General features: G+C 47.2%; 1 protein-coding gene across 6 annotated transcripts; it reads right to left on the bottom strand.

Moving 5' to 3' along the window:
* Window positions 1–1,731: 1,731 nt before the first annotated feature.
* Window positions 1,732–17,516, bottom strand: IGSF1 (immunoglobulin superfamily member 1). 6 transcript variants are annotated; one of them, XM_088028925.1, is made up of 21 exons: window positions 17,434–17,516; window positions 15,034–15,170; window positions 14,856–14,882; window positions 14,740–14,742; window positions 14,164–14,445; window positions 13,495–13,782; window positions 11,328–11,612; window positions 10,802–11,095; window positions 10,093–10,371; window positions 9,622–9,742; window positions 7,655–7,725; window positions 7,527–7,559; window positions 6,854–7,144; window positions 6,277–6,555; window positions 5,370–5,657; window positions 4,187–4,474; window positions 3,410–3,697; window positions 2,927–3,214; window positions 2,535–2,813; window positions 2,025–2,148; window positions 1,732–1,867 (listed from the first exon to the last, which is right to left on the bottom strand). In XM_088028925.1, exons 2-21 carry the CDS (start codon window positions 15,101–15,103, stop codon window positions 1,732–1,734), a joined length of 4,014 nt encoding a protein of 1,337 aa, XP_087885051.1. In that variant the 5' UTR covers window positions 15,104–15,170; window positions 17,434–17,516. The 6 variants fall into 6 exon arrangements, with proteins under 6 accessions (XP_087885051.1, XP_027948506.1, XP_087885049.1 ...); XM_028092705.2 differs by lacking the exons at window positions 14,740–14,742; window positions 17,434–17,516 and having other exon boundaries at window positions 7,527–7,574; window positions 15,034–15,103; XM_088028923.1 differs by lacking the exons at window positions 14,740–14,742; window positions 17,434–17,516 and having other exon boundaries at window positions 2,927–2,968; window positions 3,413–3,697; window positions 7,527–7,574; window positions 15,034–15,103.
* Between the last annotated feature and the right edge of the window lie 270 nt (window positions 17,517–17,786).

The following is a 17,786-nucleotide window of genomic DNA, read 5'->3' as shown; positions in this document are numbered from 1 at the left end:
TGAGCAAAGGACTTCTATCCTAAAACCAAGGACCAAGAACAAGCCTCCCTTTAGTGTTCAAAATGTACAGCTTGATTGAGGGTTAGGGATTAAGAGTTTGAAGGCAGAGAGTAGTGCTCAGCAGAAAGCAACAATTAGGTTTTGCTAAATTCAAGTGTAAAAGCACTTTTGAAATGTAATTTTTAGAAACACCATAAGAAATTAATATAAACGACTAACAGAATCTCATCAAATGGAAATCAGAGTGAAACTTTGTACTTCTACGTTCCAAAGAGCTTAATGCAAATTAATCTATAGTATTCCATGTTTCATTCTGTAAGGATTAAGGGAAATGGGATGCATTTTTTTCCATTAAGTTGCTGGGTAAATAAGCTCCTTAATGTAAAATTTTATTTTATTTTACAATAAAATTTTATTGTAATCTGGAATAAACAACTCACTGTGTGCAGCACCCTTGTGCATTGCTCTACTGAACAGTGTTATCTTAGAATTAAACAGTGTTGGGAGGTAAGGAACTTTTGGGTTCAGGTCTGAGGAATCATGACCTCCTCTAGGACCTGTAGGTCAATTCTTCTGAGATCTTGGACAGGTTCGAGGAACTAGGTAAGTCCCCTTCCCTAATCCAATCCCCCTGATGTATATATACTGAATTCCCACCCATGAAGCAAATGGCATGTTGATCCAGGGAGGAAGATCAGGGGCTCAGAATGCAAGCTGGTCTCCATCTGGAGTCCTGGGAGCATGCCCCCCCCACCCTTCCCACTCCAAAACAACCACCTCAACCACCTCACTTGCTTACCCACTCCCTGAGATCCCACTACCAGAGGCCCATTCCTTTTGGGAAAACAAAACTCTTTTCAGTGAATGGCAAAGTATTCGGCTTTTACCAATCATTTACACTTGAGTGAATTAATGTACACTCCATGATTGTTAGGTAAGGACCACAAAGCACACTTAATTAATTTCAAAGTTCTGCAGAGGACTAATCCTAATGTTTGAAAGCAGACATACTATGGACTTAGAAGTAACATGGTGAAAGGGATATACTTTGTTTTATTTTATTTACTTTATTTTATTTAAGTTCAATTAGCCAACATATATACATCATTAGTTTTTGGTGTAGTGTTCAATGATATGCTTTCAATGTTTGCCCTCCTTGTGCTGAACTCGGAGGGAACACTGCCATCCATCCATCCATCCACCCATCCATTCATTCAGTAGTGAGATTGAAGGACAAAAGGACATTCTACTCACTGAACCATGTCTCAAACCAAATTGGGAAGTAGTCTTTTGGAGCCTTCCCTCCTCCCCCACCCCATCCTTAAGCTCTTTCCTTTGTGCTAGCAGCCCCATACTCTCTTATTCTGCTGTAGAGGTCGGCTCCAATACACAATTTCTAAGCTATAAGTGGACAACAGACCCGTGGAAAAACCACTGCCATAGTTTTTGCAGTTAAATAGTGAATACTCTTTTTATTCAGAATACATTTTTTAACAGAATTTCATGCACCAGTAAATCAGTACAGTGAGGAGTTACAGGGGTGGGGAATCTCTCTTCAGGAAACATCTCACCCTGGTAGAGCTCTCAACTCCCAGAATCCCCTTAACCCAGCTCAGATGATTAGTGGCCAAGGAGCAGTAGATGGGGTTGACTCCCAGTATAACCAATAGGATTTGCAGGTCTCTGAGGATAAAAGAGAGGAGAGGAAAGCTCTTGTAAAGGAGGAGACTATTATATCGGGACTGGCAGTTCCACTGAGGTTCCCTGAGAGACTGATGAGGGAGAGCTGGTGTTGGCGCCTGGTTCTCCTTCTTGATTACACTCTTCAAGGGCTACGGTCTGGTCTCTTCCATCTGTCTCTGAGTCCCTGTGTGGAGAAAAAGACATGACTAAGGGAGGATCCAAAACTATCAATCTGAAAACAGGTTGTGTTATGGGGCTCAGATATTCGAGGAGCATTCATACAATTTTTTTTTTTCCACCAGCCTTGAGTTTATAGAAGGAGGCTGACATGAGGCATTTACCTGGTTCGGAGTCGAGGCCACTTCTTCCATTCTATGGCTAGCACCACCCCCAAAGCTACAACTACCACCACAATCAGACTACTTCGGACAATGTTCCCCACAGTGCACTCCTGAGCGGCAGGCCCTGTGATGACAAAAGAGTAGACACCAAGGCTATGGAAGTTAGCACATGTACGTTCCCCAGATCTCTTGTTGTCCCCTCATCTGGCCTCCTTCAGGGTTCACTTGGGAGCCATGTTGAGAATGCAGAGGGGTTGGTCAGAGCCAGTGCTTATGCTGAGGAGAAGCTGCCCTCCTTTTGGGGGTGGAAGAGGCCTTGAAAGTAGAGGCCTGCTCATATCTGTGGGTGGATCTGAGGTCCACCTCCTCACCATCCCTAGGAGAAAGATGACCACACTTGAGGTCTCTGACTCCAAATCCTCCCACCTCCATCTTTGGTGGTCTCCATCCAGACTGTCTCTGGGATCCCAGGTGGGTCATTTCAGAACCATAGAGGGATTATCCTCTCACCTGCCGCCCCCACCAGCTCCAGGGCATTGCTAGGCTCTGACCAGATGTCAGGATAGGCCTGGAGGCGGTAGCTGCAGCTGTAGTTGCCAATGCCTTTTCCTTCTATGTTGTTGATGACGAAGTCCCCGTCCTCTGAGAACTGCTGAGGTGCTTCTTCTCCGTCATGTTCTAGGACAAATTCAACACCTGGCAGGGGTCCTCGGCACTGAAGGGTGATGTCCTTCCCTAGCTTGAACACGGTGCTGGGCCAGGCTGACAGAGAGGGCTTAGGGGGCTTATCTGCAACCAACCAGGACAACCAACCAGAGTTAGAAGCAGTCCTGAATCCCCTTAGGGCTAATTACTTCAAAACTACAAAATATAGACTATTACTGAGGTCTCCAGGACCTTACCAGTCACCCAGATCTCCAGGAAGTCACTGCGATTGGAAGCCGCAAAGGGAGCAGAGTCCAAATAATAAACACAGCTATAGACCCCAGAATCGTCACCTCTCACAGCTGGCATCCAGAAGTCAGCCCTGTACCCGCTTGGGCTCTGTTGCTCCAAAGGCTCTTGAGTGCCCTCCTTCAACAGGACAAAGGTTGAGTCTGGCAGTTCCCCTTGGCATCGAAAAGTCATATTTTCTCCAGGGGCCACAATGGGTCCAGGCTGGGCTAAAAGGCTGGGTTTAGGGAGCAAACCTAGAAGGAATTAACTCCTGGTCAGAGAGAGGAGGCCACTTTCCAGTGTGCTACCTCTAGAGTCTGTTCAATAAAGAGGAAAGACTATTGCTTGCCTCTCCTTGAGCTCTTTGAAAACTATTTCCATGAACCCTCTCACAGTCCATTCTCTCCTCTCTACGCTCCCATGCCTGCTCCAGAGCACCTTCCCATTACCTGTGACTATGAGTTCCAAAGTGTTGCTAGGCTGTATCTTGATAGGGCTGGTCCAGTCGGGGTGGTAGCAGCAGCTGTAACGCCCTATGTTAGCACCAGATATGTTGGTGATGGGGAATGCCCCGTCATTACTGGTGGATCCCCAGAGCTGCACTGAAGGGGCTTCTCTTTCTTTGTGTAGAATGTACCCTACTCCATGGACTGGCCCCTGGCACCAGAGAGTAACATTCTGCCCCATAGGAACCACAGAACTGGGCTCAGCAAACAACCATGGCTTGGGAAATGTGTCTAGAAAGAGATCAAAGATATAGTGAGTATAGATACTTATCACTTGCTGCATTAACCCTTCATCTTTCTCCTTCTGGATACAATAGTTCCCCTCTCCATGGTCTGGCCCTAGCCTTCTACCTTCCCTAACCCCTACTCCAGTTGTCTCTGTCCCAGTTTCATATCTTGTCTGTTCTTTTTTTTCCATATCATTAATTACTTTATTTTTTTCTTTCTCAAATTTTTATTTAAATTCTAGTTAGTTAACATATAGTATAATATTGGTTTGAGTAGAATTTATGATTCATCACTTACATATGTGCTCATTACAAGAGGTGCCCTCCTTAATTCCCATCACCCATTTAGCTCATCCCCAACCCACCTCCCTCCATCAACCCTCAGTTTGTTCTCTATCCTTAAGAGTCTCTTATGGTTTGCTTCCCTCTCTTTTTTTTTTCTTCCCATATGTTCATCTGTTTTATTTCTTAAATATATCTTGTCTGTTCTTACCAGTCACCCAAATCATAATGGACTTGCTGAGATGTGATCCCCTATTTGACATGGCTGTCTCATAGTAGACACAACTGTAGTTCCCAGAGTCCTCTGCTCCAACAGTGTGGAGATGGAAATCAGCTGAGTTCCCGGAGGTGCTCTGGAACTGTAAGGGAACCTGGGTTCCCTCCTGCAAGAGGGCAAACCTCATGCCCTGGAAAGCCCCTTGGCAGCGCAGGGTCACATTCTTCCCAGGAAGCACCACAGGACCCGGCTGTGCCAGAAGAGTGGGTTTGGGGTAGAATTCTGAAATTCAAGAGACCACAACATGAGAGAAGCCTGCCCCCCACTTTCTGCAGATTGCTTTTTTAGCATTATTGTAAGAAAGAGTATGTGTTTATTTAGCAAATTAGAAAATACAGAACAAACCTAAGAAAATACAATTCTACCATTCAAAGATAACCACTCTTTATACATGTCTCTATATCTCCTTTTCATTTTTTTCTCTATGTGTCCATGTCATTGTAGCTGTAACTATTTGCATAATTGGGATCCTACTATATGCACAGCTGTGCAGTTTAATATTTTTCACTTAACTTTATGTAGTAAACATTTTCCTATGACGTTAATCAGCCTTTGAAAACTATCATTTGTAATGGCTGCATAATATGCAATTGTCATTTCAAGGTCTTTGCCCTTTCTCTGAGGGCCATCCAGCCCACCAATCTCTGACAGCTCAGCTAAAGAAAAAGTGAACATTGAGCCTAAAGCTCAAGGCCAAGCCACAAAAAGATTTTAGAAATAGGGCATGTGAGCTTAGCATTGGGGATTGGACACCCCCATCTGCCTCATTTCTTCCCCTAGAAGTGAATTACTTACCTCTCCCCTCTCCTTTGTCTCTTCTCCCTGTATTAGTAATAATAGAATCTGCTGCCTTTCATGGACTATTTACCATGTGCCAGGCACTTTCCTAAGCACTTTCTTGATTTTATTTATTTATTTATTTATTTATTTATTTATTTATTTATTTGAGTAGGCTCCACATCCAATGTGGGGCTTGAACTCATGACCCTGAGATCAAGAGTCCTGTGCTCTATCCTGGTGACTTTTAGAAGAAGCACTTTTCCTCTCCCGCTGACAGCCCTTCCACCCATTGTCCCAGGGTCAATCCTGCCTCCATGTGTGTTTCCCCACTCCTGACCTGTCACCACGAGCTCCACAGGGTCGCTGGGCTCAGACCAGATAGCAAAGTCATAATAGCGGCAGCTGTAATTCCCTCCGTCACCAGTGCCCACTGAAATGATCAGAAAGTGAGCCGCACTGGCCCCTGGACTTGCCCAAGACCTGTCACTGGATGCTATTTCACTTCCATCTTTGTAAAGAATAAAGCTCATGTGCTGCTGGGGAGTGGAGCAATTGAAAGTCACTCGGGCACCAGGAGTGACCACAGGGCTGGCCCATGTCTTGAAGAAGGGCTTGGGGTACATTTCTAGAAGGCAGAAAACAAAAACATGACACAAAACCGAATTAAGAAAAAAAAAGATAGCTAATATAGCAAATGTTGGTTTCTGGAAGCTGCTTTGTTTTCTACAGCATTACATTCAGAAGTAGGTGCTTTTAAAAATCAAGGCAAATCCACTTTGCAGATGGACTTCTCCCAGGGACTCCTGTCCGCCCCCCCCCACCCCTCACCTCCTCCAGCTGAATCCTGCCTGTCATCAGGGTAGGCAATGGAGGCCAGCTAAAAGAGTGAACTGTCATTAGGGCTCTGCTGGTCCCCTGAGGCTCAGTTTGCCCATTTGGGCAAGAAGGGGAAATGGTACCTCCTCCGCCTCCCTGGAATATTTGGCCTATATCTAAATGAGATAATTGATATGAAAATAATTAGAAAAATTAAATCACCCTCCACAAACCCCAGCTATTAATAACAATTATGGCTATTAATATCGTGCAGCCAGAGGCCCTGGCACTCCCAGCGCCACGCCTGCCTGGCTCTAAGATTGGACACAGGCTCCCAGGACCAGCAGCAAAGTTTGCTGTGGGGAGAGGAGTATCTGACCCAGAGCTCTGCCTCCCCCTCCTCCCTTACACACCCTTTTCAGCTCTACCTTTTATGACAAGCTCTAGAGGTTCACTGGGCTCAGACCACTTGAAGGGGCGCTTTTCAGTGTGAGTACGGCAGCTATAATTGCCTTCGTCTTTATCTTCCATTCTTTGGATTGTAAAGAAAGCTTCTCTCCCAACGGCACCAAGTTGCTGGACAGGTTCCTGCACTCCCTCCTTATACAGAGCAAACTCCATGCCCGCCAGCCATCCTTTGCATCGGATTTGCAGTTTCTGGCCCCGGACTGGGGGGGAAGCAGACATGACAGGTTTGGGGAGGATGTCTGGAAAACAAAATGGGGTGGAAAAGGAGGCTGAAGTTTGGAGGCACCCAGATGGGACACTTGGAGTCACTCTGTCAGCAAAAAAGAAATTCATCCTGGACTGGCCTTTGGCTCTTCCTATCAGTCTCCTTTCACTCTCTTCCCCACCCCCTCCCCCATTTCAGGGCCCCTCCTCTCCTACTTGCAGCACAAGCCCCTTGGGCTCCAGGTCGCTGTGCATTCCCCCCACCCTTAGGAACAGTGTTGGAGTCACAGGGCACTGAGGGTCACCCCGGGAAGAACCTCTACCTTTTCTTACCTGTCCCCACCAGCTCAAGTGCCTCACTGGGCTCCGACACAGCCATCTCCTCCCAGGAATGGCAGTGGTAACTCCCGGTGTGGCTCTGGGTCAGGGCTCCAAGGGGGAAGGCAGCCCGGACCTGCTCTGAGGCCGGGCGAGTTGCAATCCACCCGGTCCCATCCTTCAGCAATACAAACTCCTTAGTTGAGCCAGAAGGGCTTCTGCACCAGAGGGTTAAGTTCTTCCACGGGGCAAGAGGGAAGTTGGTCTCTGCCCACAGCTCAGGCTTAGGGGTTGGCATGATTATTTCTAGAAACAGCAGAGTTAATGAAGCCATCTTCCCTCCTCCCTCCCCTCCCCCTTTCTTTGCCCTTCAACCCCCTCCCCAGATCACAGTGCCCAACTCCCCTTTCAACACAAACCCAAACTCTTTCCTTCCTTCTGCAGGTGCTGGGGAAAGGGGAAGATTATGTCTCAGCTGAACCTCAGAAAAGTGCAGAAGCTTGGGGGGAAATTTTGCAGGCAGAAAAGCAGAGTTGGAGGCTGAATTTTGCCAGCAGCTTTAGCAAGTGCCCCTTCCTGGCTGTCCTTCCCTCCCAACCAGTCACTCCCTGGCCACTGACACTGACACTCTGTAGTTATTTCGGATCTCCAGGAAGGAATGTCCCAGTCTGGAGCAGGAAAAACTCACCAGTCTCTTCTGTCAATACCCCATTGCACAGTCCTGCAAAAGAAATTGCTGCCAGAGCTCTGCCGCCTCCTCCACGGGACTTCACCCGGCCTTCTGCCCAGACCCCTTCCCCACCCCCTTGTACTCACCACAGCAGAGAAGGGCCGTGACTATGAAGAGCATGGTGACCCCTTGAGCTGTTCCCAGCAACCAGGCTTCTCTAGTGAGACCAGAAAAGAGATGAGAGGAGCTGCTGGGGTTAGGGGGAGGGCGGAGAGAAGGGGGCGGCAATTTATGTCATTGGCTTACTCACCACCCAATAGGGATTGGATTTGGGCAGGATAATGGGATATAATCTTTTCTGACATCGATGACTTTTCTTTTTGAGGGCCTCACCACCTACAAACCCCTTGCTCTTTCATGACCCACGTGCCCCCCCCGCCCCCTTCCCCCCTCCTCAGCCTGTATCAGATGTCAGCTCCCTATGGCCCCTGATTAGGCTGTTGCTGGAATGGAGTTGTCAGATGTGAAAATGCTTTTGTAATTCCAGCTCTCAGAACCTCTGGAGCTCAGAGTGATCGGCAGCTCTGGGTGGCGGGTGTGGGGGTGGAGGGAAAAATCTTGGGTGTTTCTCCCTCATCAAGTTTAAGTTTGGAAGCAGTTTTTATTATGGCAGTATTGGTCCTCAGACCGACCTGCCTCACCTGCCTTTGTTATGGAAGGGTTGCCTAGGCAGCCACAGTGAATTACCCAAAGATTGTCAGTGCTGAGCTAAGCTTGTCAGAGAGTGGGATCTCTCTACCCCCACCCAGATTATGACTAGCAATGTGCAGCAGCTTTGGGTTATGGGTCTTGTAGAATTAGATGATATTAAGCCATAATCCATTTGGCAATTTGTACTTAGAAAACACTGACCCTCCTTCCTGGTCAGGAAAACATGTTTTTCAAGCTGCTTTCTCTGAAATCTGCTTCCTGAGCTCATTCTTTGATGCAATGGTCCTGAGCTGAGGTGGGGCACTTGAAACTACATTTTTTTTCTAACCCCTGGCTTGGAGGTTACCCCAAGGTGCAGGACTCAGGATCGATTCTGAGGACAACTAGGGCTGGCCCCCCACTGAGACTTTTTGAAAACTCAAAGGGTGGTGAGTTTTGCAGATTTATGGTGCTCCCTTCTAATTACCCAAGCACTCTGTCCCTCAGATCCTGGTGGAAAACACAGACATATACAATCATAGTCATCATCCATCATGTATTGAGTACTCCCAGACACACAAAGGCCCACGATCATGGTGAGGGTCTACAGCCAAGAGCAGAAGTTTGGGGATAGTAGGTAAGGCCTTCAGGGGCTGAGGCCCCCACCAACATAGTAGCTGTCATTACCCTTCCTGTTGTCAGGCAAAATCGCCTGAGCACAGGCCATGGGGATCAGGGAAAAAGGAGGATGGCCCAGGGGACACCAAAGGATCAAAGGAAATGGCAAGTTTGGTTTGCCATTTTGTGGTTCAGAGGAAGCAGTTTGATTCCCTGGCCCAATCCACTGCCTCATCAGATGCCCATCCAGGTTAAGATTATATTCTCAGGGTGCTCTGCACAGATGGTTGGAGGCCAGAGCGGCAGAGAGACTGGTTTCTATGGAGACTAGGATGGACCATGAGGCTCTCTAGCCCTTGAAAGCTAGGGGTTAGGGTGAAAAGTTGGGATGGGAGTTGGATTACACCCAGGGAGATAGGACAGCTTGGCTTCTTACAAGAGAAAAAGTTCAGACTAAGTTCATTTGGGAGACATCAGTCATCTCTGAGTGGCCGAGTGGTTTGGGAGGGAGATTTGGGCATTCTCCTGGGTAGGGGCGGGGAGACAGGGAATCAGTGAATGAGGTTCTGATTGCTTCTCCCTCTGAGAATGTTTCTCTACCCTCTGGCTTGGGTCCTGACTTCTCTGTGAGGTGAAAGAGAAACGGCTGGGATGAGAAAGTCTTGTTTCTTAAACCCAGAAGGTGGGGGATACAAAGGGTGTGACCCTGTGGCTTATCTCAACTGGGGTATGACCCATTTCTGAGTCTCTGGGGAGCCTGGACTCAGCTAGACTGAAGGACAGGGGGCTAGGACAAGACAGTTACCTGATTCTGAGCCTCCGACACTTCCACCTTATCCACAGCACTACCAACAGCAAGGCAACAAGCTGCATGATTAGGGACAACCTGATAGCTTCATTCAGAATGTAATTCCAGGTGAGAAAGCCTGTGGCCAGAGAAGACCAGAAGCAGGAGCCTTGACAGGGAAAGGGGGAGGTGTACACATTTGGGATTGGGGTGGGGAGGAGGGAGGAGGAGTTAGTTACTGAAGGTGAAGGGAAGGTGAGACAGAAGTGACCTTATTTTTCATGAAGAATGGGAACTTTGAAAGTATCCTGCTCATTGCCTTTGAGTGATTCTGAGACCACCCCAGGGGAAGTATGCCCAAACCCAAGGGCCTTGATTTACATGCCCTTGACTCCCCTTTCCATTGCTTTCTGGGCACTGCTTCGGGATCACACAGGTATCATAACCAAAGCCATGGAGGGGCAACCCTAGGAAAAGTTGTCCTCTCACCTGCTGGCCCCATCAGCTTCAGAGGCTCACTGCGATCTGACCAGATGTTGGGGTGTGCCTCTATGCGATAGCTGCAACTGTAGGTCCCTGTGCCTTTTCCTTCAGCATTACTGATGATGAAGTCTCCATCCACTGAGAATTTTTGGAATGTTGCTCTTTCTTCCCATTCCAGAGAAAATTCAAGTACTGGATGAGGTACTCGGCACTGAAGGGTAATGGCCTTTCCTAGCTTGAACATGTTGCTGGGCCAGGCCGACAGGGAGGGTTTGGGGGGCTTATCTGCAACCAATCCAGAAACCAGAGTTAGAATAAGTGACCTTGAACTCAGTACCCCTTCCCCCAACAAGTTTCTCGGCTTCTTATGTGATCTTTCCTGTCTTTCCACTTCCACTAGATCAGTGGTCTCAAAATTTGACTGTTCTTTAGAACCTCTTGGTCTACTCCTCAGTACTCTAAAGATTCTTGTGTTTCTACCTTATATCACAAAGACCTCATACCTGTAAGTTTCCCCTGGCCAGAAGGAAAATAACATTTCCCGGGGTCACAATGGGGCTAGGCCATGCCAAGAGACAGGGCTTGTGTAACAATCTTGGGAGAAAAAGTATGTAAAGATTTTGGAGAAAATAACTCCAAGAGGGTACAGGACTGCTAGCTCCTTCTTAGAATACTGTAATGATGATAAAAACAAACGACATTTGTTAGCACTTGCCTACAACCACGAGCTCCACGGTGTTGTGTGATGTCATCCTGATGGAAGTCTTCCAGGAGAGGAGATAGTGACAGCTATAGATGCCAGCATCACTATAGGTCACATTGTTGAGGAAGAATGACTCATTGTCATCAGTGCTGGTGGTATCTAAGAGCTGAAGCAGTCTGTCTTCTCCTTTCTTATAGAGTGCAAGCCCCACTCTATTCACTGGCCCTCGACACCACAGGCTCACGTTCTGACCCATCTGGACCACAGGACTGGGCTGAGCAAGTAGCCAGGTCTTGGGAAAAGTGTCTAGGATGAGACCCAAAATATAAAGGGCTAGTGGTCTGACTCCCCTCTCACCACTAAGGGTTCTCTTCCTTCAGTCCACCCTTGGAAAATCCCATCCTAAGCCCAGTTGTACAAATTCTGCTCCCTTCCCCAGTGTTAGCCCTGGCTGCATGATCAGGCTCTCCAGGCAGCCCAGCGGGAGTTGTATATCCTTAGCCCTTAACATAGGTCCCCTGGCATTCCCCTCTCTTACCAGTCACCCAGATTTTCAGGATATCACTAAGGAGTGAACCCCTGTATGACCCATCATAGTAAAAACAGAGGTAATGTCCAGCATCCTGGATTTTCAAAGCCCGGAAGAAGAAATATGCCTCATTTTTTATTGGCCTCTTGCGGTAAAAGGATTTCTCCAAGTCTTCAAGCCTTATTAGAGCAAAGGTCATTCCATAGATTGGCCCCTGACACCTGAGGTTCATGCTTTCCCCGGGTGCCATAATGGGCCCAGGATACGCTGTCAGAGTTGGTTTGGGATAGAGTCCTAGAAAGGGAAGAGACCCTGAATTAGAGATAGGATGATTCTTCCCTATTATCTTTTAGTTTTATTTTCCTAGTTTTTTCTAAAGACAGGGAGTGGTAGCTGAAGTTTAGCCTTTACTCCCTCTCCCTTCCTTGAATCTTGGCCTCTTCTAGGAGATAATCAAGGCCATGTCCTCCCCTCTCACCAGACTTTATCAGCTCCACTGAGCTCTAACTATGTATAGGGCTGTGTCTCAGTGGAATATCCACATCTGTAATTGTCTGTATCTTTAGGTTCCTGAAATGCCAAATGTACTTCTTCCAACCACCCAAGAAACCAAGCTTCTGAAAATGACTTTGATTTCATCTTTGTAGAGCATGAATACTACTGCAGAAAGAAAAATGCCCTTTGAACACATTAAGCCCACATAAGACCCTACTTCCAACATGAGATAGGAAGAAGACAAGGAGGGATTGGCCAATAAGTCTTTGACCCAAAGAAATCTCTGTTAATGGGGCCACACCTTCTTTTCCATGTATTGTTCCCCCAAGGGGATCATTCTACAAAATAGAGGGCAAAACTTACTCCGATACCATTCCTTCTTACCCACTGCAATCCCAGGTAAACCCACCCATCTGTTACTGGAAAGATAAGCTCTGTCATATGCTCATTGAGCATTTAGGATGTGTCAGGCATCATGTAGGTCTAAGGATGTACAAGTAAAGAAGATACAGTACCTGTCAGCAAAAAGTTCATGGTCTAGTGAGGGATACCAGTGAATAGGTAACTCTGAAAGTGTATGTTAGTGGAATCTACTCTGGAAGGACATTCATACAACAAACATCCATACACACAGTTCAAACAAACAGTTTTTGTTATTCAATCCTCAATAAAAAGCTATACTAATAAAATTAATATCTACCATTTATTGAGAACGTATATGCCAGGCACTGTACATATATTATATTTAGGCAAATCCTCACAACAACCCTGTGAGGTAGGCATTATTATTATACCAATTTTGCAAATCAGGAAACTGAGGCACAGAGAGGCATCATACAGTATGTTGTATAGATACTTTTATCCCATTTTAGAGTGGGGGAAATAGAAGCACAGAGAGGTGAAGTGACTTGCTTAAGATCACACAGGGAGGAAGTGTCAGAGGTGGAATTAGAAACCAAGATTACTGCTTCTAAGTCCAGGGTACCTTCTGTGGCACCTATTTAGACTGATGGAGGAACTAAAGCAAATGTGGCCAATTCTGTGTAAAATCATCCAGGCCATGGGGTGGGTGAACTGGGGCTGGGGTGTGTGTCTGGCATTTGAACATTTTGGGGAGACTTCTGTTGTGTCTAGATCTTGATACTGCCTTACTAGATCTATATATATAGGACTAAAGTAATTTATACGAAGCCATTTCTAAAATACGAGCTATCACTTTTTGTAATTTTTGTTTATTTTTATCGACGCTAGCACAATTCTATTTCTTGCGCGTAAAAATAATCATCACAAATACAATAAAATGCATTTAAAATGTAAAAACCAGTTTATAAGACTGCAGTGGCAGTGCCTGGCACATAGTAAGTGCTCAATAAATATTAGTCAAATGAATGAATGAAAGCATGATATTCAACAAGTAGAGAACAACAAAACTGTGATGAGCTGAAGCTGCCAGACATTTGGTTGGGCTCACTCATTAGCCAAGTGATTGGCTCCCACATATCTTCCTGGTAGCATATGTGATTCTAATTTGCATCTCAGGAAAATGTCAAATGACACTAGCTCATAGGCCTTGCAGGACCTAGGACCTGGCTAAGGAAAGGAAAATCAGAAACCCTGGTTCATCCAGCCATGATCCCAGGGACAACGATCATCAGACCCCAGCAGCCATAGCCACACCCACCTGCCACAATCAGCTTCAGGGGGTTGCTGGGCTCTGACCACAGAGTGGGGAGCATCTGGATATGAGTGCGGCAGATGTAAACCCCTTCGCTCTCAGGTGTCATGTTGGCAATGGAGAATATGGCCACTGTCCCAGTTGGGATTTGGTAATCCACGGGCTCTGCATATCCCTCTTTGAACAGCATGAATACCAAATCCTGCAGCCAGCCATGGCAGAGAATGTTAACATTACATCCAGGAAGAAGGGAGGTCTCAGTCTGGATCCAGAAGATGGGCTTGGGCAGCTGGCCTGGAAGGAGAGAATGAGCTGGAATTCAGGTAGAGCAAGGATAGTGCTGCTCAGTGAGCAGGAGAGGAGAGCGCTACTTAAATGAGCCTTCCCTCATTCATGATCCTTATTTACCACCCTTCCTTCCCCCTATCTGGGGTCTCCCCTATGTTGAGAGCTTGCTCTCTAGATCTGTTCCAGAGACTGCATCCTCATCTGCATTGCCTATAGAGAGTAAGCACTTACTAACTGTGGAATGCCTGCATGTATGCATTCATGCATTTGAGGTAAATGAATTAACTAATTAAAGAAAACAAAACAAAACAAATCTTGCTCTGGGAAGGCAAGTTTGAATTCCAGGAGCTGGAGTTTATTCTTGATTATCTATTGCTGTCTTCTTACCTGGTGCCTCCAACTCTAAAACTTTACTAGGCTCTGACCAGCCTGTCTCCTTCCAGTAGCAGCACCTGTAAAGACCTGCACTGGACTTAGTAAGGGCACCTATAGGGAATGAAACTTGGAAGGTCTTGGAGGAAGGGCGGATCCAAGTCATCTGTGTCTTATCCTTCAGCAGCAGAAACTTGCTTGAAATCCGAGAGGGGCTTTTGCACCAAAGTGTGATGTTCTCCCAAGGGGTCTGGGGGTAGTTGGTCTCTATCCACAGCTCCGGTTGAGATTGCACCACTGTTATTCCCAAAGATCACAAAGATATGAGCAGTTCAACCCTCTCCCTCCCATAACGTGCCCCACAATATCCCTTAAAATTAGCCCTGACCCAAATTCTTCTTTTTGTCTTCCCTTGGGGACAAGAGTGTCTGCTCATGTGGGGGATGGGATAGGGCCCCTAGGATATTTGTTCGAGGGATTCAAGTGAGTTGGGGAATACAGTGCAAGTCTGGCTTCCATTCCACCTGAAGTAAAGCTTTTTATTATTCTGTGGGAAACCAAGTCATGAAGTGAGGTGTTCTGGTCCCCAACCAGCTCAATCTGGGAACCTTTGTGGTCTCAAGGTAGTTATATCCAGTGCCATGGAGGCAGCTTATGTCTTGGAACCTCCAGGAAGGAAGGTACCTGAGGTGTCAGGACTCACTTACCTATTGATGTCATACCCAGACTCAGCCCTGAAAAGAGAGATAATGGTAAAGAAGGGCCCTCACATTGACCCTACCAACCCTCAATCCTCAACTCTCTTCTTTCTCCCTCCCCAAGGTGCCCAACCATAGGAGTACCTGTGACAGGGTCACCTGCCCCTCACCCCTTCCTTGTACTCACGAAGGCAAAAGAGCAAGACAGTGAATGTCCACAGCATGGTGGCCCGCTCCCCTGGCCTGTCCAGGGTCATGGGGCCTCTGGTGCTCAATGTGTGCTTCAAGTCTGGAAGGGCTTTGCCCCTCAGCAGGTGGTGAGATCTAAAAGTAGAGGTGTTTTTACTCAGGGGACTTGGCCTGCTCCTCAAAGTTTAGTTTGGATCACTAAACTGCACCTGACAACCCTACCTTTCACTCCTTCAGAGGCATGAAAGGTACTACAAGGTCACCTGCCCCCTTTCTCCACCCACTTCTCCTTGCACCCAAGGTCTTTGCTGGCATCTGAGATGTCAGATTTGTTGAAATGTCTGTACATCCCTGGAATCTCAGAGGCTTAGAGGGCAACCTAATCCAGGCCAGAGGGGAGCCCTTGGGAGGAGAGAGATGGGAGGTGTAGAGAGTCATCCTTTCAGATCTCTCTCTCTCTCTCTCTCTCTCTCTCTCTCTCTATATATATATATATATATATATATAGTCTGAGTCCTCCAACAACCCAGCAAAGGAGGCTTTCCTGCCATCCCCATTTTGCTAACAAGGAAACTGAGGCTTAGTGGGGATATATTTAATTTGCCCAAAGTCAAAAGATTAAATATCAGATATTTATATAATAACTCCAATGCTTATTCTTTAAAACCAGTATTAAACTCCCCCTTTCTTACCTTTCCTCACACCTCCTTCCCCTTCTATAGATTGCCTCAGATGCAATATTACTCTTATTCTTATCTCTTACCCCCCAAAGCTCAAAACCCTATCTCAAGTAGGTGTTGGAGAATCAGGCTACTTGAGCTAATTAATATAAGGTGTAAATGATGTATTGGCTGCCCGTAATTTATAAGCATTTTTTCTCATTGCTCCTAAGGAAATATGGTAAAGATATTTGAATTCAGGGAGGCCTTTTCATTTTCCAAAAAATCACTATTGACCACATGTATACAAGATAGACCCTTTCTGCTTTCCTGCCTCTTCTCCACCACCACACCCAAAGTATCCTTTTGCCAAGGGAAGGTGTATCCCCACCACACAAACTCAAGCTAACTCTCCTCCGCCAACTCTCTATTCAGAGTCTGAGGTCCTGGCTGTTTCATCCTATCTCAGTAGAGTGGGGGTAAATGCAGCTCCCAGAACAAAAAGGGGCTGATTTCATTTCCCAGAAGGGATCTCAACACTGCAGCCTCGAATTTGCTCCAATGTTAACACTGGGTGGGATGGCGGAGCAGGAAAACAAGATTCATTTTCAAACATCTGGGCTGTGGGGAACGGGTGGACCATCAGAGATTCAAGGAGAGTTTCCTTTTGCATTTCTCACTTTGCACTGAAGGATGCTCAAATTACCCTCTCTGAACTTTTCTTATCTGTAAAGTTGGGGAGTAATACCTATCTAGCATTGATGTTGTGTTGGATCAGAAATAATATCTGTACAGGACACATGGTAAACATTTCATTACAAGATGGCTATTTTTCTTCTTCCCCAAGGGGGTATTAACCTGGTGTAGGACCCTAAAGATGCTTTTTCATCTCAGCTCCCACAGCCCCTTATCCCCCACTCCTCTCAGGGCCAAGCCCAGGCCCAGGCTTGAGTGCCACCCTGTTGCTTGGTTCCCCCAAGGCTTTGGGCCAGGATTTATTGGGGAAGCCAGGTTCTACTGCCAAGGGAAAGGTTCAACCTGGTACTCTGCCCAGAAATGCCAGCTGAGATTCCAGGCTTGCCACTTAGACCCCTAAACCAGGGTTTTGCCTCCTGGGGACTTGAGTGAAATAAGGGAAGGGGGGCTTCTCAGCATGGCTAACCCCTCCTCAATCACTAAGGAAACTGTACCATTTACATCCAGCCCAAAAGATGAATCTTATGCCCAGGGAATGTGGGAAACAGCCGCAAGATTCAGGTTAATTGGCCACGCCCATTTTTGGCCTTTCACACCCCCACCCCCACCCCCAACTTCCACAGTCTAGTCTTTTTACCCTCCCCTTCTACTCCAACCCAAGCACTATCCCCACCCTTAGGCAGCGCCGCAGTGCTTTTGAGGGTGACATACCCAAAATGTCTAATGGCTCGCCCCCTGCATAGCTTTGAGGGCTCCAGGAATCAAAGAGGTTGGGCTCGGCAGGGTGGCGGGTACATGCTTCGCTGAGGGTTTGGAGGGAAGACTGAGAAGGAAAAGGGAAGATATTTACAGTGCCCAGAGATTCTCAGCGAGGCAATGCTGGGATCCGTGGAGGGACGGAGAAAGGGAGGGATAGACTGGGGAGCAGTTTGATTTGCGGCAATTAGTTACAGCAGGGAGACTATTTCGGGGTTTTGTTTAGGATCTGTTGGCCGGTATTAATCTTCAGCCACTGGGCTATGCGCTCATTTGCAGGTACTTACGGTAGTTGAAGGCCCGCTCCGCTGTTGGAGATTCTCCAGTCAGCTCCTCCAGATGCAGCAAACTGCCGGGCATGAGAAGAGCTGTCTAAGGACAGCCTCTCGGGCTCCGCGCCCCGCCTCCCTCTCTCCCCCGCCCGCTTGCCGGTCCGCTCCAACCTCCTCCCCTCCCTCCCCCAGGCTCTGGGAGCCCACCTACACCAACTCGGCCTGACACCTGCAGTCCTCTGACTACCGGGATTTCTACGCCCCTCCCAGTTCCCCGCCTCTCCCGACTCCCTGCAGAGGTTGCTGGAGCCAAATTCAGGCCCCTGCCCCCTCTCCTGTCGCTCTGAGTTTCATTGGGTCATTGTATC

The sequence above is a fragment of the Eumetopias jubatus genome, unplaced genomic scaffold (assembly GCF_037043125.1).
Source record: "Eumetopias jubatus isolate StellerSeaLion01/CBP00866 unplaced genomic scaffold, mEumJub1_p1.0 scaffold_11, whole genome shotgun sequence".
NCBI lineage: Eukaryota > Metazoa > Chordata > Mammalia > Carnivora > Otariidae > Eumetopias > Eumetopias jubatus.
Note: the sequence above shows the minus strand (reverse complement) of the source record. Positions and strands in the feature narration are given on the sequence as shown.